The 22,958-nt window shown below is 41.0% G+C and overlaps 1 protein-coding gene across 3 annotated transcripts; it reads right to left on the reverse strand.

Annotated features, from left to right (window-relative positions):
• Window positions 1-1,529: 1,529 nt before the first annotated feature.
• Window positions 1,530-21,449, reverse strand: LOC308174751 (ras-related protein Rab-6A). Of its 3 annotated transcripts, none has more exons than XM_080549851.1 (8): window positions 21,130-21,449; window positions 16,220-16,278; window positions 15,030-15,083; window positions 11,585-11,690; window positions 6,720-6,831; window positions 5,463-5,556; window positions 4,005-4,071; window positions 1,530-3,393 (listed from the first exon to the last, which is right to left on the reverse strand). In XM_080549851.1, exons 1-8 carry the CDS (start codon window positions 21,197-21,199, stop codon window positions 3,329-3,331), a joined length of 627 nt encoding a protein of 208 aa, XP_080405977.1. In that variant the 5' UTR covers window positions 21,200-21,449; the 3' UTR covers window positions 1,530-3,328. The 3 variants fall into 3 exon arrangements, with proteins under 3 accessions (XP_080405977.1, XP_080405975.1, XP_080405976.1); XM_080549849.1 differs by lacking the exon at window positions 5,463-5,556 and adding an exon at window positions 6,106-6,199; XM_080549850.1 differs by lacking the exons at window positions 5,463-5,556; window positions 11,585-11,690 and adding exons at window positions 6,106-6,199; window positions 11,857-11,962.
• Between the last annotated feature and the right edge of the window lie 1,509 nt (window positions 21,450-22,958).

Raw genomic sequence — 22,958 nt, forward strand, 5'->3', positions numbered from 1 at the left:
GGCTGCCAGCTCTCTCTTCTTTTTATTTTCATTTTTCAGAGTTTCTGAATGATAAAAAAGGAAAAGGGGCCCTGTGCAAAAGTTTGGGAACCCTTTCGGATTATTCTTTGTTACCTTTTGAGAAGACGATTACTAAGGCCCAGACCACGGTGATTTACTTGTTAGGGCTTCAATGAGGTGAATATAATTCCAGGGTTGAGCTATATATTCTGAAGTAACTCCATGCTTTCTAAAGTATCCGACTGTGGTGGCTGTTGTGTCTGGTGTTAAAAACCATGGGTTCCTCTAAACAGTTGTCCAATGATGTCAGAATCAAGATAGTTCACTTCCACCATCAAGGATAAGGCTACAAAAAACTCTCGCAATGTTTCAAACTACCCATTTCCACTGTCAGAAACATGATCAGAAGATGGAAAATAAATGGAACAATTGAAGTCAAGGCAAGATCTGGAAGACCAAGAAAATGTTCAGATAGAATGGCCTGAGATTTACTGAGAAAAACCCACACATCACTGCAAAAAAGAGTAGCAGACACCGGTCTAGAGGAGGTGGATCCGTTATGCTTTGGGGTTGTGTAGCAGCTGGGGGCACAGGCAATATTGTGCTGGTGGAAGGAAGAATGGATTCCACCAAATATCAAGACATTCTAGAGGCTTATGTTCAAAGGTCAGTCCAGAAATTGAAGTTGAAGAGGGGTTGGGTATTCCAGCAAGACAATGACCCGAAGCATACCTCAAAATCAACCATGAAGTACCTCCAGGAAAGATGGATAAAGGTTTTGGAATGGCCATCACAGTCCCCAGACTCGAATATTATTGAAAATCTGTGAAGAGATCTCAAACATGCTGTGCATGCAAGAAGGCCGAAGAATACTTCTGAACTAGAGGTGTTCTGCCAGGAAGAATGGAGGAAAGGTCCAAAAACAATAATGTAAAGACTCTTAGCTGGCAACAGGAGGCGTTTGCAAGCTGTTATAGATGCCCGGGGAGGAGTTACAAAGCACTAGCTGACAAGGTTCCCAAACCTTTTCCTTGTTTTATTATTTTGAAACTGTAAAACATTAAAAATAAAAATGTATCTTGCTTTAAAATGTGATGAAATGTGTCATGTTTAACTTTGTACCATTTAGAGGTTAGGTTTGCTTCTTTTCACTTAGATATTAAGTATAAAAGGTATTTTGACTAGGGGTGCCCACTGCCCACATTTTTTGCACCCCACTGAAGCTTTTATCTCAATGAGAATTTCCTGGAGAATAGAAATAATGGAGGATTAATAAAATAGTCCCTTAGCAGGAAACAACTAAAGACATTAATTATAGAGGGTCAACATAATTTACAACAAAAACTAAAAAACATCCCTGCTTATTGGTGTTAAAGGTATAGTCCAATGATTTACATTTTGAATAACTTTCAATTGAAACATTTCCATCATACCAGGATCACACAGGAAATAAGCAGCCAGGACAACGTTTTAGCAGTTTGCCTTGTCTAGCATATATCTATTTATTATTCAACCATCAAAAAAGGACATTTGAGTAACTGCCTTTCTTAGACCTTTCTTAGAGATGTCAATAAGACACTGATGAGTTTGAGCAGTGCAAATCATTAGCTTCGGTGCACAGCAACGTGGCAGCACACAGCAGTGACAGGTAACCTTTTCCCTCTTTTAAAACCGTTCCAAAAATAAAAAGGTTAAGAACCGAGATGCTACAAAACAACAGTGGACTTTCCTCCAGTGAGACCGACTCAAAAACATTGCACTGTGTTATCAGCTGAATCAAATCAGTATTGTGGTTGGTGGAAGGGAGACACCATAGAATGATACATTACTGAAAATCTGGTCATCAATATGGTGCAAAGTAACTCTATTAGCAGTTTAAAGATCTCAACAATGATACTATTAACAGTCATAAAAAAGAATAATGATCCAGTAGAAATAAATATTACAAGTCATTGTGGATTAAATGAACATGTAAAATAATGACCATTAACAAAAGATCAAAACCAAACAAAAACAAGCAGAACAAAACTCTAAAGTGTCATTAAACATTAAATCAAACCTAACAAACGCTAAGAAAACCCAAAGCAATGGAAGCCCTCTACAATTAACACTTTAAAAGGCATGTCTGCATATCTAATGTTGAAGTTGAGTTGTGTTGAATATACATTTTTTAATATAAATTAAAAAAAAAGTATCCTAAACACTACTGTTCTCCAAAGAAATATCTTGCCATCTATGATAATTGTTATTATTATTGTATAGAAAAAGTAAAGATCTAACCAAAAGATAGAATAGAAAATGGCAGCCACGGTGAAGATAGCTTTCATTCATCTGAGGACAAGGGAGGAGATGAAGGACGGTGGTGTTGTGGTCGTGAGCCTGCCCTCACATTCTGGTTTTACACTGTTAGTCTTTATAGCAGTCGGACTGTCGTCATGCAGCTGGGTGAGGCTGTGGTCATGACGTGTCATGCAGTCGTGTCATCATATCTTCACCTTCTTAAAATAATGGCTTATGGCATATAATATATATATATATATATATATATATCGTCAAAGTCTTGAGAAAAACTAAAACTGAACCAAAATGTGTATTTTCTTTTGGGAATTTTTTTGTAATTTGTAAAATAATATAGAACATATGATATTTAGGCAAAAACATAATTTTCCTCAAAAGCGCCATTATTTTAATAAGGTGACGATATCCATCTTGTCTTTGCACCATGGTGTGACTGTGGTTCATCTTCTCTCTCAGCAGTCTTCAGATGTCACCTGTCACTCAGGGAGTGACTCTTGGGTAGTACTGAGCCTGAACAACCCATGCACACTGAACCCCTCTAACAGGACCACTCGGTGGTTCACGTTTTCATCACCCATAGAAACATTCTGCTCGGTATCCATGACCCACATGAATCTAGGTCAATCACAGGCTTTCAGAATTCAATTGGTTGCAGTTATTTCCACAAAGTATATAAAACAAAAACAGTACAGTACCTGAAAAGAAAAAAAAAAGAAGACTTTGGGAACAATAAATGCTTTACTTTTTCATTGACAAAGTAGAGAGGAAGTTTAACTGAAATAAACCAGCCTTCACATCCACATTGTGCTTGTTAAGCTTAAGGTCATCTCAGTGAGAGCAGTTACCACGACGACATGGATGATGGACAGGTAGTGTTCTTCTCTTTCAAGCTGGGGTACAGGGGGTGGGTTTGAAGAGAGAGAGAGGGTGGGGGAGTAGGAGAGTGAACGTACAGTACAGAGACAGACAAGGTGAATGGATAAGCCAGTGTGGGAAGGAGAGTGACGGAGAGTGACCAGAGAGGCGGGCATTAGCAGGAGCAGCCCCCTTGGCTGACAGGTTGTTCTGGAGGCTTCTCCAACTTTATGTCAATCACTGGGGGGGGGAAGGGGTTAAGGATCAACTCCAAGAGAGGTGAGAGGAAAAATAAGTCCTCTAAAAACAATGATGAAATGTATGACCAGTATAGTCATGTAATTCATACTTAAAACATATTTAGGACTTTTATTATTAGAAACAAAACATACCGGTAACTACAGTACTATCATACCGTCATAAATACTGTGATATGACATTTTACATGTCTATTCAATACACATTTTAGTTGAGACATTCCATTCTAGGTTTAGAGTCATATCCGGTATGACTGACAGGGGCCAAGATAACGGGCCTATGCTGTAATTAAGGATACCTTCTCTACAATAGATACATGCAGAAGATAGCTGTATGTATGTTACGGTACATGTGGTAAAACTAGGGTTAGGGTTAGGTGCTAGGGTGCTACGGTTAGGGTTAGGTTTGGGGTTAGACATGCCAGCATGTACCAAGTCGACGTAGCACCTAACCCTAACCCTAGTTTTCCCACATGTACCGTATTCCCACATGTACCGTAACATGTACACCTTTGTGCACAACCTGTTTGAAAAGATTTAATGTACCACCCATCCATAGTCTTACACACAAGGCGTGTGTGCCAGGAAGGATACTGTCTTCTCTGCTCTTGTCCTGTGTGCTCTCCATGCCAGGGAGCGCCGCGGCCACACGGCGGAACAGCTGCAGGAGAGAGACACAACAAACCAGTCAGCCTGCTGACAACCAACTAGAGGCCAACAGAAGAATATCGGGTACTTTGGCAAATATTTGTGGGCCGCTACACACGCGTTTAGCTGTGTTGCTCATTCCACGAATGCATGATCCTTACAAGTTGTACCTTGTTGTAAAGGTGACTAATCAGGCTTTCCAATGATATAACATACAATACCAATTGGTATTATTAAAGGGGAGGAATAATCAACCGAAATAACATTTCCGAACTTTTTTTATTTTTTTAGGGGTTTATGGGCCGGTTTCACAGACAAGGCTTAAACCTAGTCCTGGACTAAATCACACTTTCAATGTAAAATCTCCATTGAAGATGCTTTTTAGTCCAGGATTAGGCTTAAGCCTTGTCTGTGAAACTGGCCCATTATGTCCAGAGGCTGTCTGAAAGAAAAAAGAGACCCTGCAGAGTCTGTCATTGATTTGAGCTGAGCAGAATGTGAGTGAGCTGCCATTGGTCAATCACTTGATGATGATTACAAACAAGCAAAGCTTTTTCATCTTCCACTTGGTTTGAACAGGGGAAATATGACCCATAGCCTTCACTGCACCTCCACACCTACAGAGCTTGCTTGATTAATAAACAGAACAAGATGCCAAACTTAAAGGGGCAATCTGGAATTCAAACAACAGAGAAGTGGTCCCCCCCCCTACATTTGGGGGGTAAACTGAGGGATGGGAATGAAAAAAGTAAAAAAGTAACTATTCTTAAATTCATAGACAGAGCCATGATGCAAGGACTGACTACCTGGAAGATCAAAATGGAAAACAAGCTTATATGTTGTGTTCTGATGGGGCAAGAATTATTCTTCAAGAATCAATGGGTATACATCTTCTTTTTTCTTTTACTTTTTTAAGTTAGAACAATTGATTTACAAATCCCAGATTGCCCCTTTACGAATCTGAAAAAGCCAACTTTCACTGTGTCAACTGTGTAATAAACATTCAATAAATGTGCTTGTTTTAAAGAAAAGGTTCATGCAAATGTGATGCCTTCAATATGATTATTTGACACTGCAAACTGATAAATCACTTCAAATCAAACCTGGGTTGAGGATTAAAGGTCTCAAAACTCTGCCCCACCTAGTGCGCCATCTCTACTGGGCAGTGGCTGGCCTCTTGGATTCTGACCCACAAGAGATGGTGAAGAGTTTTGAGAGAAGTCCAGCAACCCCATTAAATGCCTTGGAAGCCAGCGTGTAGGGTTCGCAGGACTGGCTCATTGGACTGCATGGAACGGAATGAGGAATGGTATCTAACACTGGTTTGATACCATTCCTCATTCCATTACAATGAGCCCGTCCTGAAAAGAGCATGAGTACGGCACGCACCCGCATGCGCTCTACCTGTTTGACATTGTAGCCTGTCTTTGCACTTGTTTCAATAAACAGAACATTCAGCTCTTTGGCTCTCTGTTCTCCTTCCTCTGTAGTTATCTGTCTGTGACGATGACCCACGACACAGGACGCACAAAAAGGTACGCATACACACACAGGGACACGCAAACACAAACACATGAACAAGAAAACACAAGAAAACAAACAAAAAACAGAATATGAATATGTTTATATGAAGGATGAACATGCTGTGTGTCTCCCCCTGCTGCTGCTGTTGCTGCTGCTGCCACCTCTACTCAGTCAAAGCTAGGGTTGGGGCTATCTACCTAGTGTAGCACCAAATTCAAGACAAATCCAAATCAGAGGCGCTTAACTTAAACCTATCAATTATACCAAATAAATGGATTTTCAATAGGTCCTCATTGCGTTTATTGTTGTATTCCCCCGTGTTTGAGCCTCAGCCTCTGACCTCTGGATGTGATGGTGACAGAGGGTGAACCTAGGTGACAGAGGGTGACCCTAGGTGACAGAGGGTGACCCTAGGTGACAGAGGGTGACCCTAGGACAGAGGGTGAACCTAGGTGACAGAGGGTGAACCTAGGCAGCAGCACAGGCAAGAAGAAAGGAGAGCACAACTCAATCACACACTCACCTGTTTTACGTTGTAGCCTGCTTTTGCACTAGTCTCAATAAACATTACATTTAGCTCTTTGGCCTTCCTTTCACCCTCTTCAATTGATACTTGCCTGTGGCAGAAGAGAGGGTTAAACAAGCCTAACAAAAATAACAAACTGGGCATAGCCAATCACACGTATATAAAACTAACTAACACACACTCATCACTGATAGGGCTTTCACACCGGCAAAGAACCGTGCCGGTTCGCATTCGCGTTTGGGAACCTCCGAACGTTGGCGCTGTCTGGCGAACGAGCCCGCGTTCATACATGTTTGCCGGTGTGAAAGCCCTATAAGAGGGCCGTGTTTCAACACACAGGAGGGGATGTCACTTTTCAAAGGTAATGGCACTCTGCTCAGTCGTCCCTAGCAGTGTTTCTCATTCTAAGCAGAGGAGAAATTCACTATGGACCCAGTTTTCTTCACCGACCATACGTGGCTAGTATGTTCTAATGGAGAGAGCCCTCTAGGACCTTCACAGATGCAGGCTGACGAGCTCTACAGGCTTAGATCTACTGTGCAATGATGTCACCCCTCAGCAATGATGTCACCCCAGTGAAATGATGTCAGTGCTCAGCAATGATGTCATACCTTTTGTCTGCCAGGTCTGTCTTGTTTCCCACCAGCATGATGATCACATCACTTCCTCTCTCTGTCCTGACATCATCAATCCATTTTGTGGTTTGCTGGAAAGAGTTGACATCTGATCCAAGGGGGGGGGGGGGGGGTATAGTGGGAGAGTGGGAGAGAGAGATCAGAGGATCAATGTTAATGTTGATTAATCTGGTAAGTGGGGAATTGTGGTGATGTGTAGCATGAAAGAGAGAGAGACAGACAGACACAGAGTACATATAACAAGATATAATGTAAAAGGCATTACAATCCATAATCAGACTATACTGATACTATACTATACCATATATCATAAAAGGCCACACACTAGATCTAGTTATTCAAAATGATTTAATATTTCTGTGTCCTCTAGGGGTGCAACAGTTCAGTTGGCCCACGGTTCGGTATGAACCTCGGTTTAGGGGTCACGGTTCACGGTTCGGTTTCGGTACATGTTCACACATTCCAGAATATGACTGGTATATTGTATAATATAAATATATATAAACAAAAAACACTTTCAAATGTAAAAACATTACATAAACACTTTCAAATGTGTCTTGTTGTTGGAACTACATAAGCTTTCAAATGACGTGTCAAACATTGAAATCCGAAAAAAGATGACTAAGTTAGTCATTTGAATGTTGTTAGATGTGAGGCACATATTCGGTTGTTAAGTCGTGACGTGTTTCCGGCTCCAAAGTTGGCTGAGGCGCTGTCTTCGAAATGCCTCAGTAATAATAATAATTCATTATATTTATATAGCGCTTTTCCGAGGCTCAAAGACGCTGACAAATATGGGAAAAACAGGAAAGTGCTGTGTCCCTTGTTGTATGAATAGATCAGAGTCTAAAAAACGATTGAACTGTCATTCTACCGCTGTAGTACACTGGTACTATGGTGCAGGGAATTTCTGGTTTGGACCCGGAAATTGCTAAACGTCACGTTTGACGTCAGACTTAACAACCGAATAGGGTTAAACTCTCTGTCATGAAACCGGAAGCAAACGCTGCTAACAGCTAGCAGCTAACAAAGCACATCGCTACAAAGGTCTAACTGTATTTTAATAACATAACAACACGCTGATAGAACATCAACATGCTAAAAACACATAACTACACATAATTAGATGATCACACAGTCCTTGCTTTTGAACACGTCCTAAAATTCAAGTATGTTTACAAGCCATGTATCACTTACCGTTAGCCTCAAACAATAACAATTAATTCATTCCACAAAGTATACATATGTGTGGTGGCCTGGGAAAACCCGTCGGATGTCGCTGGCGTTCGTTTGTGGCAAAGAGCAAAAATAGATGGAAATCGCGATTTTGATATTATGTGGTATTCTAGTACTTTGAACTCCATACTACATTATGGTGAATAAACATTTTAAGAAAACAAAAGAGAAAGTACTTATTTGTATGTTTTTGTGGTGGGTAGTTTGTCTGCATCACAAGCAGACAAACGAGACCGGCCGATCTGCATAGGCTCCTCCCCCGACCCGGAGGAGAAAGGAGTCGGGGGCAGCATGGGGGCAGCATTTCTCATCTTTCACTTTTTTTGACATGATACATTAAAATGCTCATAACTTTTTAAAATAAAGGGCTATCTCAGTCATTCAACCAGTTATGAATAGCTGAGAACTTCTAATTTATGGAAATATAAAAAAATGAAAATGTCAAAATGCCACCATGTGAAGGGTTTTCCCAGGCCACCACACATATAGCCGTTTCACGCGAGTGGTTTACGGTTTCACCAGCTGGCGTCACAAAAAAGTGCCTCTTAGGCTTGAGGACTAGTATATAATAGGAGAGGAAGAAATTAAAGTAAAAATACACTTTAGCTATGAGAGTTGTACCAGCTGTAGCCCATATACCCATTATGCGCATTTTAAAGCGTTAAGCATTTCTGCGACACGCGTTTCTGTTCACCGTTTTCATTCCCTCGACACTATATTCAATACCAAAACCAGAATGAATGACCCCACAACGCAGATTTGTAGCAATTCAGGGCTTCCTCAAACTGCTGCCATGGTCTCAACTCCGCTCGCCATGAACAAATATCCTACTTTGAATGAAACACAGGATAAACCGAAAACCGCCACGGTTCACTAGTATATTGAACCGTGGAACGCGAACCGAACCGTCCGTAAAAAAAACGAGAACCGTTGCACCCCTAGTGTCCTCTGTTCTAGACATTGCTGTATCAGATCATTACTGTATTTTCTTTAAGGTAATGCTAAATATGAAACAGAAGAATTAAACAGATAATGTTTGTCAAAAAGCAATGTTTAAATTAATCGGTTAAATTAAATTAAAAGTTTATGAACCTTATGATTTCATTCTTCACCTCACAAAATACTCTCGATAGATAACTTAGGAGCTTCAACAACAAATTGAGAACTACCCTTGATATTATCGCTCCAGAAAAAATCCCCAAAGTGTCATCAAAAAGCAAAGCACCAAGGAAAAACAGAGAACTCTGTAAATTGAAAAGAAACTGCCGTAAAGCAGAGCACACATGGAGAAAGTCTAAACTACATATAGACCTTGACATTTATAAAAACCAGATCTTTCCATATAATCAGGGCAATGATGTTGGCTAGGCAAACCTATTTCTCTGATATAACTTTTTAAAACAAAGGTAACCCTAACCCTGGTGGCGCTGTACTGCAAATAAGCTCAGCTTTCGTGTTTGCTAGCGAAATAGCTGTGCACGTAAAGACAATACAGGGAACCAGTCGACCAGCCAGCAACATGTTGTGTCAACTGTCAGAATAGTCTTTTAGGTCGAAACGTTATTTCATATAAAAAATCCTGGAAGTCACATTAGTTGCTGTTTCATTATACAGAATGACAAGTTAAGTTGAGCCTACGGAGCAGTGAGCTGTGGGAGCTCACTGCTCCGTTATGCGCACACAAATGTACATTTGATAAGTAAGTAAGCTAGCTAAGTAAGTAATCTAGTTAACTATGATTGGAAATAAAGTAGTATCCAGTTGTGGAATTATACAACTATATATATATATATATATATCACTACTCTTTTCATCACACCATAACATTAAAGGAGCACACCAAAAGTACAAAGTGAGAATTGGGCCGGATTAAAAAGCCCAACGGGCCGCATATGGCCCACGAGCCGTAGTTTTCCCATGCCTGGTATGTTACATAGTGTAATAAAAGTTACAAAACTTAAAATAATTACAAAAGCATGCATTAACACTAGGGATGCACCGAATTTGTAATTCTTGGCTGAAGCCGAATTTAAGGAAATATTTGGCCGAATACGTACCGGCTGTTTTTAATTTATTATTGTACCATTGCTTTTCAAAAGCATGAATAAAAAGCAACATTTATTTAATTTATGCAATGGTACAAAAATAAATGAAAAACAGCCGGTACGTATTCGGCCAAATGTTTCCTTAAATTTGGCTTCGGCCAAGAAAGAAATATTTGGTGCATCCCTAGTGTTAATGCATGCTTTTGTTAATACCCGTTTGGACTAACAGTCTCCTTCCTGGTCTTCCGAAGAAAGCTATTGGCCAGCTGCAATTAGTCCAAAATGCAGCAGTGAGAGTTTTAACCAAAACAAGCAGAAGAGCTCATATAACTCCTATTTTAGAGACTCTAAACTGTCTTCCTGTTAAGTTCAGAATATATCCTTCTGCTTCTTTATAAAGCTCACTGGCACAGCACCAGAATATCTGAAAGACCTTTTGCTAGCATATCAGCCCCACAGAGCTCTCAGGCCTTCTGATGCTGGCTTTCTCTGTGTACCACATGCAGGGATGCAACCTCAGCAAATATATTTTTCATTATTGCCTTTAAATTACTAAACAATTAAATTTGAGCTCAGCTCAGCACTTTGAGCTGCAAGGTTAGCAGGAAAAGTGCTAAACAAATAAAAAAGTTATTATTATAGTTATTATTTTTATAAACAACATAGCTTTTTGTTTGATGTCATCTATTCTCAGTAATAACTCTATTTAACCATGTCGTTGTTCTATTTAACCAGTCTGCCTCTTTTTGTAAATGCTACTGCTGTATCAGGGCTTGTTGCTTTCCAACATTTCCTCCTATGTATCAATCTACTGCTATCCAGCCACAATCGTCCTTCTATCCATCTGTCCTCTACCCACGTGTCCCGCAGTAAGTGGTGCCTGTTTTCTGTTTACCAGAGAGCCAGTTAAATACACCTCTATTGATTTCCCTCAAGCACTGCTGCAGCTCCATGTCTCCTTTTATCTCTCTCCACTAGCTGCCCTCAGAGGACAATAAATAACACAAAGATGAGAAGGATGTGAAACTCATGACATTACTTAACATTGACAGGCTGTTGGTATTTCTCCCAAGCACAGACAATTCCTAAATTCAACTACTAAAAGCAATCAAATACTTCAGTAAAAATAGAGATGTCAATGCTGAAACATTTTAGAATCAAACACTGATTGAATATTAAATTCCTTAGTAATAATCATGCTAAAAACAAAGGAAACGGACTGGAGTTAATAAACAGATCAACAAATAGATTAATAGTCAATAAACAGATTAATCAGTTACCATTTATATTACAGAAACAGAGAAACGTTCACATTTAACAATCATGCAAAAAGGCAGACATAGATAACGAACTCAGTGGACAACAAAAAGAGTAGGGGGAAAGCAGCAACAAAAAAAGACATGAACACATGGGACAAATTGAGAGAGGGTATTCAGGAAGACACGAAAAAAAGGATGGGATAAAACAAGGGACATGAGCCAGTGGCGGAAAAAATGAGGATATCTTTTTTTTGGTTGGCATCCCCTCCATCACTTTTCCATCAACAGGGACCCCACTCACTTGTGATGTCATAGACTACCACGGCCACAGTGGAGTCTCGTATGTAGCTAGGGATCAGACTCCGGAAACGCTCCTGGCCAGCTGTGTCCCAAAGCTGCAGCCTCACCTGATCAGCCACGTTAGCAACAGCACACAGGGAGAGAAGGAGAGGGGGAGAGATGGAGGAAAAAGGGAGAGGAAGAGGTGGTGGTAAGAGAGGGGAGAACTGGACGGGGTGGGGAGGGGGCACACGCACGCACGGCGAGTGAGCGGGCAGGGAGGGGAGTACCTACTTGTGATGTCATATACTACGACAGCGGCGGCGGAGTCTCGGATGTAACTGGGGATCAGGCTACGGAAACGCTCCTGCCCAGCCGTATCCCACAGCTGCAGCCTGATCTGTGCGGGGTTGGTGGAGAAATAAAAAGGAAAGGAAAAGGAAAAAAAGAAAAAAATGACAAGAAAATGAGGAGAAAACAAGCAGAAGATAAAAAGGAAAAACATGAGGTGAGAATAAAGAAGGAGTAAGGAAATCCAACTGATCGAAACTGAATCAACTTGTATGAATGGAAAAAAAGAGTGAGAGTGAAAGAGGGAGGCATGCAGGGAGTGTGTGACCAGGGGACGAGTGGTCAGGCAGGACCAGGAGAAGTATGGCTTCATTTCGTGAGCTTAGAATTATAAGGTTCTATCTCCGTTTAGAATGATAAGGTTCTATCTCCGTTTAGAATGATAAGGTTCTATCTCCGTTTAGGGCAGTTCAGAGATATTGAGCGTCAAAGTTTTTACATTCCATTATGTTTTGTGAGATGGAACCTTTGTATTTTATTAATTACTAACTAAAAAATGTCAACATTTTAAAAAATAACACCACACAGGCATTAATAAACACCTAATGGATCAGATTATGTAAAAAAACACTCAAAGAACCTTAAAATTCTAGCGTCACAATTTGTCATTGGCCATCTTCTCTCCTTCATGGTTTAATTTCAACATGGGAATGAACAGAATAGGAGCAGATGGGGGGTGGGGGTGGGGGGGAGAAAAGAACGACTGAGTTTTGTCATGAGGAGAAACTAGCAGAGAAAGGAAGAAAACCCAATCCCGGCCCAGGCTTTCGACTGCATGTCTGAGCGTGTGTATGCATACGTGTGCTTGATCCCACTAAAATAATGAATGAAAAAGGAGTGGATCTTTGTTCCAGGGACGCAGACTGGTTAGGGTGGGAAAAGGTGAGAAGAATGCATGAGTAGGAGAAAGCACACCCTTTTTAAAAGAAGCTTTTAAATGCTCATATCTGGTGCCTTATAGGATTACAGTATAGAAAGTTCCTACCCTACAATGAAGGAAAATCAGCTGCAAAAATAAAGAGGACTTTGCAGAGGGGCAATTACTCTGGACCAATTCATACTAGGGGTGTAACGGATCACCTAACTCACGGATCGGATCGTGTCACGGATTTTGAGTCACGGATCGGATCATTTTTCGGATCAGCACAAAACATTTTTTTTTTTATAAAAACAACATTTTCCTTGAATTCTGTAAAAACACCACTTTTAATGTGTGAAACAAAAAAACAACATTCAAGATGTCAAAACTGATATATATATATCACATATATATAACATCTATATATAACAACATATATATATATATATATATAACATCACTGCTGCAATCTGGTTGCCAAGTGAAACCTAACTTTACCTAAATAATAAAGTGAAATCCTTTAAACATGGTAAGAAAAAAAAGTAAATAAAGCAAAGCAGCCTCAAGCTTATAACTTCATATTCATTTTCAAAAAGATGAGGATGTCCACATTGTCTGGGGAGAGGGCAGACCCGTCAGTCACTATGTCTCCTGCTGTGGAGAACACCCTCTCGCTAGGAACTGAAGTAGCCGGCACAGCCAGGTAGCGTCTTGCCATCATGGCAACGTGAGGGTACACACCGTAACTTTCTTATCGACCTCCCTCCTTCCATCATTATTATAAGTAACAGGGAAGCCAAAGTGCTCCCATACATGTGATTTCAATGACGAGGGAGGCCTTTCCAGTTCGCCAACGTAGCACTCGCCATGATACTTGTTGCTGTGGATTCCCAGCTTCACGTGGAGTGAGTACGTAACAGAGTACTTTTTTTGTGTGTTTACACAATCACCCAGGCTGCTTAGCGGGTGATATGACGTGATATAAGTGGGACAGAGATGAGTGAATGAATGTTGTTGTCAACTCAGTACGCATGCAGAGAGTGAGAATAAAGCGCACATGATTGTTTTTCTACAGGTTACATTTGAATGAATGAATGGTCTTTATTGTCATTGCTACAGTACAGGTACCAAACAACGAAATTTAGGAGGGGTGGCTCCCCTGGTGTTAGGAAAAAAAAAAAAAAAAAAAAAAAAAAACGATTTTGCTATTGATCCGCGGTACACATGCGTTCCGAACCGTGGAGGGCGATCCGAACGGATCACGGATTATCCGTGATCCGTTACACCCCTAATTCATACTAGGATAAATCAATTAAAAGACTTAACAAAATTAAGGTACGAAACTTATTACAACATTAAGTGTTGATATATATGATATAAGTGTATCATTTACATTAGAGGAACAATTCATTAACACTATTACAGCTAATTGGTTCCTCCAGCTACTGATGATAGCTCCACTGATGTTGTAGCTAGCTAGCGGTCTCTGACTTGGATAGCCAGCTTATTTTCACACCACAAACTCAGTTATTCAAACTCTACATTTCTCTGGCTAGCTTCGGAGGTTTCGATCCAGCTCGCAAGATACAATGTTAACAATTATTGTTCCCCCACACTTGCTCCCTCACCTCAAACTTTCCAAATGTGAACAATTGGCTGAGCCCAGACTCGAGCCTTAAGCCCAATTCACACGGCGTGCGATTTTGTCGCACCGCGAATTCGATTCTATTGTTTTGAATGAGACAGTGCACACGGCGTGCGATGCGATATTGTCGCACGACAACATTCGATTCTCCATTCACACGCACACACTTCGGTGTGTGCCTTTGGATTGAGCCCCCCCCCCCCCCCCGACCATTGCAGAATACAAGAAAGAGAACACCCATCATTACCCCAAAATCTCGGACACCAATCATCAATTATATACAGAGTCTGTGTGCGTACATGTGTTATGAAATTGGTGAGTGTGGTATTAAAATGATTTCATAGACATAGAAGCATTGAAGGGATACATTTCTAAAATCCCCATATTACAGAGGTTGCCCACATAAGCTCATTCTTCATTTTTTAAAAGTATACAATGTTACATTCACAACGCTACTTCATGCTCTACTAGGAATTATGACAGGAAACAAACATACTTCAACATGAGGTAATTTTCATCCATAATCCACATATTATCACACTGATAAAATCATCAATCCACAAAACAATCCACAAACTCAATAGAATTGAAAAGAAGAAAATAAAAACTTACTGTTCTGTCTTCGAGGTACATTGTTTTTGACAAAAAATCTATTCCTATTGTTGCCTGGAAATGGAAAGGATGAAGAAAATTAGACAAAATTAGACAATTGTGCATAAACAACAACAACTTAATATCCCTTCTGATATTAAGATGCATACACCAACTACTAATCCTGGTCAAGCCCAACACTAAGACACCTGATTCAGCTAATTAGCCAATCATCAAGACTTTGAATCAGAATACACTCTAAAATGTTCCTGTTGCATAAAGCTAGCCTATGAGTGACTAAAGTAAGAGTGACTTAGATAGCCTGTCACCCAATGCATTCTAGGTAAAATAAGACACTTGACAGAAAGAAAAAAAACATGGCGGCTGAAACAGCTACACCTAGCGGCGAAAGATATGAGAGATAAACCAAATTTTCTTCTGCTGAAAACATATGTATATTGGAGAAATATAATGTGGAGAAAAGTGTACTGCTTAGCAGTTTTAACCAGTGAAGTAGTTTACCGCGCTGAGTTACAGTGTTAGCTAGCTACTACAGGGTTTTTCCTGCATAGAGAATTATGAGGCAGACGCCTCCGTCATATTTCTTGCCGCCTCCAGCTCTCACCAAAACTCTGATGGTAGTATTTTCTACAAGCGTTGCACTCTGTGGACATCTGTAATTTCCAACTGCAATTGCAGCATTGCGCCGACGTGGTGGCGGGGGCGCTGTACTGCAAATAAGTTAGCTTTCGTGTTTGCTAGCGAAATATCTTGCTAGCTACCATGGTGAGTGTGCACGTAAAGGCAAGAGGGAACCAGCCGACCAGCCAGCATGTTGCCCGAAAGGTTCTATTGATCAGACAGTCAACAATAGGTTTTGGACTGACATGGTACTACTGTCATTAACAAGGACTAACAAACTGTCTCTGTCATAACGTAAGGCTTCGCGCTCACCTCTGCTTTGAGGTTGTACACTACCCTTTATGTGTCTATTATGACATTTAGCCCAATATTTCCTTGATTGGTCTAACCTGAGAATATAAAACTAGTCTAAGGCTTAGACCCGTCTTAATCTATCTTTATGCAACCAGCCCCAGGTTGGCCTCAGGCCCTAGGCCGATCTGCAGAGTTGAAACAAAAACATGCCCAACCAGGGCCCTGGTACATTTGGCTGGCAGATTAAAGGTAACATCTGTGTGTGCTAGCCTCACCTGGTAGGTGTTGTCGAAGCTGTCGTACATGAACCTGGTAATCAATGACGTCTTTCCCACTAAAAAAAAGGCACAGACACAGAGGCTAATAGTTAGCTCCATCATTTTCATTAGCCTGACCTATTAATCTGTCAATAAAGCATTTATAACACATTTAGGTAAGGCTAGTTAATATCTAGCCTAATATAGGGATGCAACTAATAACAGTTTGAGTATTCTGTTAAATATGTTTTCAAATATAAAAAGAAAAATCTGATTTTCAAAACTAGTTTTGACTCAATTACACTTAAGTGACTGTTGATGTAGCCTATACCTACAATGGGGTGCAAAAATGTGGGCACCCTTAGTCAAAATACGATTTACAATTAATATCTAAGTGAAAAGAAGCAAACCTAACCTCTAAATGGTACAAAGTTAAACATGACACATTTCATCACATTTTAAAGCAAGATTCATTCATGCTAAATTAATTGAGCCCAGGCTGACTTTTGACCAATGACAGGGTGTAGCAAATACAGTACACTACAGTGAGGGCAGGCCGACTGTACGGGGGAGAAGAGTATTGAAGTGAAGCGGCAATTGCGGGTATTAGCATGCTAAACGAGGTGGATTATTTACTTTCTCATCCATTTTCGTTAATGTCTTCGGAGGAAAAATTGGAAGTGAAGAGAGAGGAGGCACATCGTCCAAACACAAAAGGACAAACGACAAAACCGTACATTTTGTGTTCCTTGGTTTCAACGAAAGGACTGGCTAACGGCAAGTGTAGCTAAGTGCAAGTGAACATTTCCCGATGATCTGCAACGAGAAACTGAAAGGGGAGCTGATGGTGATGTACAGTAGTGTGGAGTTTGTGGGTATAACATCTGCAATGTCACTTTTGAGGATGATTACTGAGAACAATCTTCAGAACACCTTCGGAGACATTGAAATTGACGCAAATAGCCATCACAACCCCTATGACATCGGCAGAGTCAGAGAGGTGTTTCAGTACACTTAAGAGGATCAAATCATTTCTCAGAAGTACTATGGGACAAGATAGGCTGAACGCCCAGGCTATGCTGTCTATTGAGCGGGACTTCATCACCGGCTTCAATGACATGGTGATTAACCTGTTTGCGTCCTAGAAAGGCGATGTGAGCTTCTCTTCAAATACCGTAAGGTAGGCCCAAGCACCAATTGAGTTGTTACAATTCGACCACGTTTGGTACTAGTGCATAGGTGGACCTTATGTAGCCTATAATTTCATCATTCTTGCATTGTGTTTTTGTTAAAAATGGCATGGGATAATGTGTAGAGAAAAGTGTGTGTGTGTGTGTGTGTGTGAGAGAGAGAGAGAGAGAGAGAGAGAGAGAGAGAGAGGGAGAGAGAGAGAGAAAAACAAAGAGAGCGCTTTTGGCATCAGAACGTTTTTGTAGGTGGCCTACTTCTAGTTTTGTTGTAGAGCATTATATGTAACTTAGTTGGCACTGTATCTGGGATGTGATGCTGCTGTTGCTGCAGTGTGAACTATTGATGGGTAGAGGCTCTGGGCCTAATGGGTTTATTACCCCCCCACTCAGTATCACCACCAGCCGCTACTGTTCATATCTTATTTCACTACAGAGCTGGAGACTGTTAAATAGACAGTGTGTATTTGCGACAATTTGCCCCATCAGCGGGTCAATTGTTACACTATGTCAGGCAAGTTGTCACTTTGGATTGTCAACAAATAAGAACACAACTAATTACACAACTAATTAATTGTGAACATTGATTATAATTATAAAACAATCATGCCTAGGGAATCTGGCAAGTCATGCCTTTGAATGAATCAAAACATTAATGTTGGCAGAGCACGCATTAATTAAGCTAACTTTGAAATCGAATATTCTCTGGCGTGCACGTAGATCCACAGTAATTGTAATGTAATGTATTACTGGCTTGTAGTGTTTTAGTAGACAGACAGACACACGCACGCACGTGCCGTCATATTTGGACAAGTAACTTGAGCTCTCGGACAAGTAAAAGATAAGTTCCCTTGTCCAAAGGACAAGTACCTGAAAAAGCGTAATGGCAAGCCCTGCCGCTCCCCTCCTTTCTCTAACTCCCTGTACAGCCGTCTCCCCCTCTCATATTACAGCTGTGTCACTGTAGTAACTAACTGGCTAAGTAGGCCTGAGAAGAAGTCATGGAACTTTAGCATCTAGCACGGTGCTAAATAGCATAGCAGTGTTCAGTGTGCGCCTCGCAGCAAACCATCTAGAGCAAATTGTACAATCCATAACCGACCAACACCAGAGTACCTGCATCAGCTGCAATGCAACGAGGCAGTCAGTTTTGCTAGAGATTGGCATAGTGTTGTTGGACAGAGGAAACGGGGAGACAAGTGCCTCAGCTTGATGGTATAGTGCTGCCATTCACCAGACACCAGGGAAGGAGATAAATATGCCACTAATCCAATCCAATAGAATGGAGGTAAAGATAAGAATTGCATTCCTGTCACACAGCAATGCCAGACAGTCAAACACCTCAGTCTATGGATCATACTGTAGGACCACTGCCTCTGACAAAACCCACGAGACGTAAGCAGCCACATGGAGGCAAGTGGTACAGTATCATATCAAAAAGATGCACAAGCCCCGCAAAATCAATGTGTTAGAAATCGCTGTGACTAAGCCTAAGAATTCAAGGTATTCTGAAATCAATTTTATAGGCCTCTGCCTTCGTGAAAAACACCCATGACCTAGAATAGACTGAGCTAAAAATGTATGCTACCTCCCTTTCCCTCCTCAACCCCCAGCACCAGGGTCAGGGGGCAGGAGGAGGAGGAGGGGCGGCAAGGGCTGAAACACTACAAGTCTGCTCCAGTTCAAAATGTAGTCAGACAAAGGGTGTGTCGCTTTTCCTTAGTAGTTTTTTCAAATCTTTATTAATAAGTAATTACAGAAAAAGTAATTACTATTTTCCGAGAACGAAATCTGTAAAAATGGCGGTTAGCGGTGAACTCTATAATCATGGGATGACGATGTGGTGACGATTTCCATTGACCAATCAACGGTCTGCAGCGTCACACGTCACACACAGCCTGGCACGAAAGTACCTTTCGCTACCCCTTCCGAAGCGTAGCTAAATCGGCCCGGGCCGGTACGGCTCGGTTGGCAGTGGAGAAAGCAAAACAAACCGGGCTCACACTGTGAGTATACAGTACGGTACGGTACGGTAGTGGAAAAGCGCCATTTAGTAGGTAAAAAAGGCACGGCTGTTCTTTAAGCACGGGGCCATATAGGCCGATTGTAGACAAATGCGTTGAAGTACTGATGCAAACAAGGCGCATTTGGAACCACTCCTGCTCTAACATTGCACAATGACTTCTGTAACAGGGATGGTCAATACAACAGTGCTTCACAGAGTTCAGCAAAGTGCTGTTCTTTTTTAACAGCAAACTGACAATTAGAAAGAAAAGTCAGAGGGTAAAGTTAGGGGTTAGACCATCCTTTCAATCCCATAATTAGCCTACACTTTCAGACACATGGGGAAAAACACCTGGATGGGAGAAATGTCACTGATTTACTTTGAAGTGTAGCTGCCCAACTGACCTCTGAAGCCTTCGTACTGACTCAAAAGGCTAGCATGTGAGCACATGTTGTGTGTGTCACTCAGGTCTGCCTCTCATGTCAATGGAGAAAACCACCAGTACATGAATAATGCCTCAGAGGTGACAGGTTAGGCTTCATATTCTGCGGCAGACACCAAACTAAACTGTAGTCCTCCACATTTCTGCATCCCCCCCCTCCCCATACCAACAGAAACACACAAAACACCACATGCAGGTTTGTCAGCAGCACAAACAAGAACATAAATCTAATTGATGGGTAGCATAAGTTGTGACGGAGGGGACTGTACGGTCGCCCCTCCCGCCCCATCACTCCCTCCCTCTCTGCTGTGAACAGGCTGCTAGCCCAAGGCTCCTAGGCACATTCCAGTCCTTGGCCACCATCACTCGTACAAGACATCCCACCCCAGAGAAAGATCAGCTTTAGGGGTTATAATACAGCTGACTAGGGGAGGCGGTGAGAGCTCCAACGAGTGGCTGATGGCTCGTCTGCAGAAAGGGGAGTAGTAAGGGCAGAACAAGAAACACACATCACTGCATCCGTGCCTTTTCATAACAGACCACAGGTGTGGCCCCAAGTGGGCCCTATGTTTATACGACACCTCTCAATCCTGCCATTCCTACAGCAGAACAAGGTGGTATACATACATACGTACGTACTAAGTAGATAACTATAGTAGCTAGAAACTAAGCTTGTAAAGTTGGGGTCAGGGTATAGTATATACAGAAATCTTGAGGTTAATTTCAATACCTTTCTAAGACTTTTTAAAGACCTTGTTGTCAATATTTTTCCAGACCTCACCGCCACTTGGAGCTGTAACCGTTGACATCAGTGACACCTTTAACTTAACAGGTTTAGTTTGCAACAGACTAGACCCACTATCATACAACACAATGTCCGGTTCGTCTTTGTTTTTTAATAAAACAAATGTTATTAACTAGTTTTTAGGACTCAAACTCTTTGGACAGAGTCTAATTCTGAAAAATACCAACAAAATTCAAGACCTCATAAAATTGTGATAAGACTTTCTAATACTTATTAAGGGTTAAAATTGATTTATCAACTTGTAATACTTTTCAAGACAGCGCGGATACCCTGTGGGGTACAAATTAGCGCTTATGGACTCCACATGCTAAGATAGACGTGTAACTGTCACACACAAAAAGATAATCAATCAATCAATCACTCAACGTTCCATTTGATTGCAGCCAATCAGCGAGTTGTGACACAGCCACAGATAAGATGGCTGAACAGCATTAGTGTAGCCTGAAGTAACTGGTTGGTGTTCAGTGTTTTCAGGGTTCACTAACTTACCGCTCTGTTCTCCCAGGAAGACCAGTTTAAATTTCCTTAGCGGGTTCCCGAAGTCTCCGGCGGCGGACATGACAGCGATGTTGCTGGGTAGCTTAGCTAGCTAGGGTTAGCCTCTCACACACTACCCTACTGTTACTGAGCTAGCTTAGCTGGTTGTCAAGTTGGCAGGGTTTACTGAGGGGGCTCCGTACGAGCTAGCCAGCTAGCTAGCCAGCTAATGTGTTCCTAAGAAACTTGTAACAGTTTGTTAGCTGAACTGACAGTCGGTCAAACTGATAATAAAATAGTAATACTCTAAAACTCTCAAGACGTCTTCTGGGCTCGGTTGGCTTGTGTGTGACGAGTGAGTCAGGGTAAATAGCTCAGCTCTGCCAGCTAGCTGGGTGTTTCTGCCTCACCTAAACTGGACCACAGCGACTTGACTGACGCACCAATGGACCAATCACGGACCAATACGACACAGGCGCATTCCGATGCAGATCAGCACGTCAGACGTGACCGGAACGTAACAGATAGCACGTCAGATTCTCTCATTCGCTACCATACCGGAAACAGCTATATTTTTAAGTTTTCTTTTTTTTACTCAATGTATTTTTTATTTAGTTTTCAGAGACATTACAGTACGCAACAGACATAAACACACAGACAAAACAGCGAAAACAACAAAACAAAACAAAAACAGAAACAAAAATAATAATAAATAACAGTTCACAGAGTACTTATTTTTAAGTTTTCTTAACCCTGAAAAAAGTAATTCTTATTTTTTATTTGTTTTATTCCTAACCCTGCTAGGAATTAATGAAGAACAACTAACTAGCTCAAATATTCGTCCACATGTTTTTTAAGAGAGACAAATTATTACCCAATACTATTTTTTGAAAACATGTCATGACATCATGTGTGAGTGTGAGTATGTACAGGCGTTGCATTCTGAGAAGAGGGTCGGATGTTGCTTGATGATGAACACCACGGCTGTGTTGCAAAATGTTTTTCTTGCATTCTAGCGGACTGCGTATACGCACTAGATAGATTATTGTCAGAACACATCTTGGAACACAGAACCATGTTTCTTTATTGTGCTTTATGCAGCGTTTACGTAATCTCTGAGTTAATTTATCCACCTCATTTTTCTGGTTTTCTGCTCGAAATGACATGCCCACAGTGAATATAGAATATCTCCACAATCACAAGGGCCTTCATAATGATCTTGTTATCAAATGAAAGCTAACACCTGTGGGGTGGCTGTAGAAGTGTCAGAATCAAAATCTATGTTACTGTGTCAGAGTAAATAGAGCTAGAACATTATAAAACATCTCAAATTCAGTCTCCGCCTAAAAAAAACACAGCTTTTACAGTGAATATCACCTTGGAAACCTGATAACCAAGCCCAAATCATCTAGGAATCAGTACTCTTATTAGTCTTATTAGTACTTATTAGACTTATTAGTACTTATTAGTACTCGTATTAGTCTTATTAGTACTTGTGCCAAAGTTGATGCTAGTAATGTGAGCAAATGCAACTTTGTACCTGTTTTAGTGCAGGTATGTTTAGGGGGACACCTATTATGTTTAGGCCATTTGGAGATATGTTGGCACCATCTTTGACCTTTGACCTTTCTCATGTATCAGATTTCTTTTTTTTCAGGATTTTTTTTTTCAGGATTTTTTTGAGTTGGCCGACCAATGGTATGGAAATTTGGCGTTGAAACCGGACATGACACATTCTCCAGTTGGAGAAAACTGGATGTGACTTAGGCCGTGTTTACCGTCTCTGGAAAAAAATGGTGGCATCGTATAGCATGCAAAGTTGTGAAAAAAAATTGATATCG

Source organism: Nansenia antarctica (genome assembly GCF_963989245.1).
Source record: "Nansenia antarctica genome assembly, chromosome: 20".
Classification (NCBI taxonomy): domain Eukaryota; kingdom Metazoa; phylum Chordata; class Actinopteri; order Argentiniformes; family Microstomatidae; genus Nansenia; species Nansenia antarctica.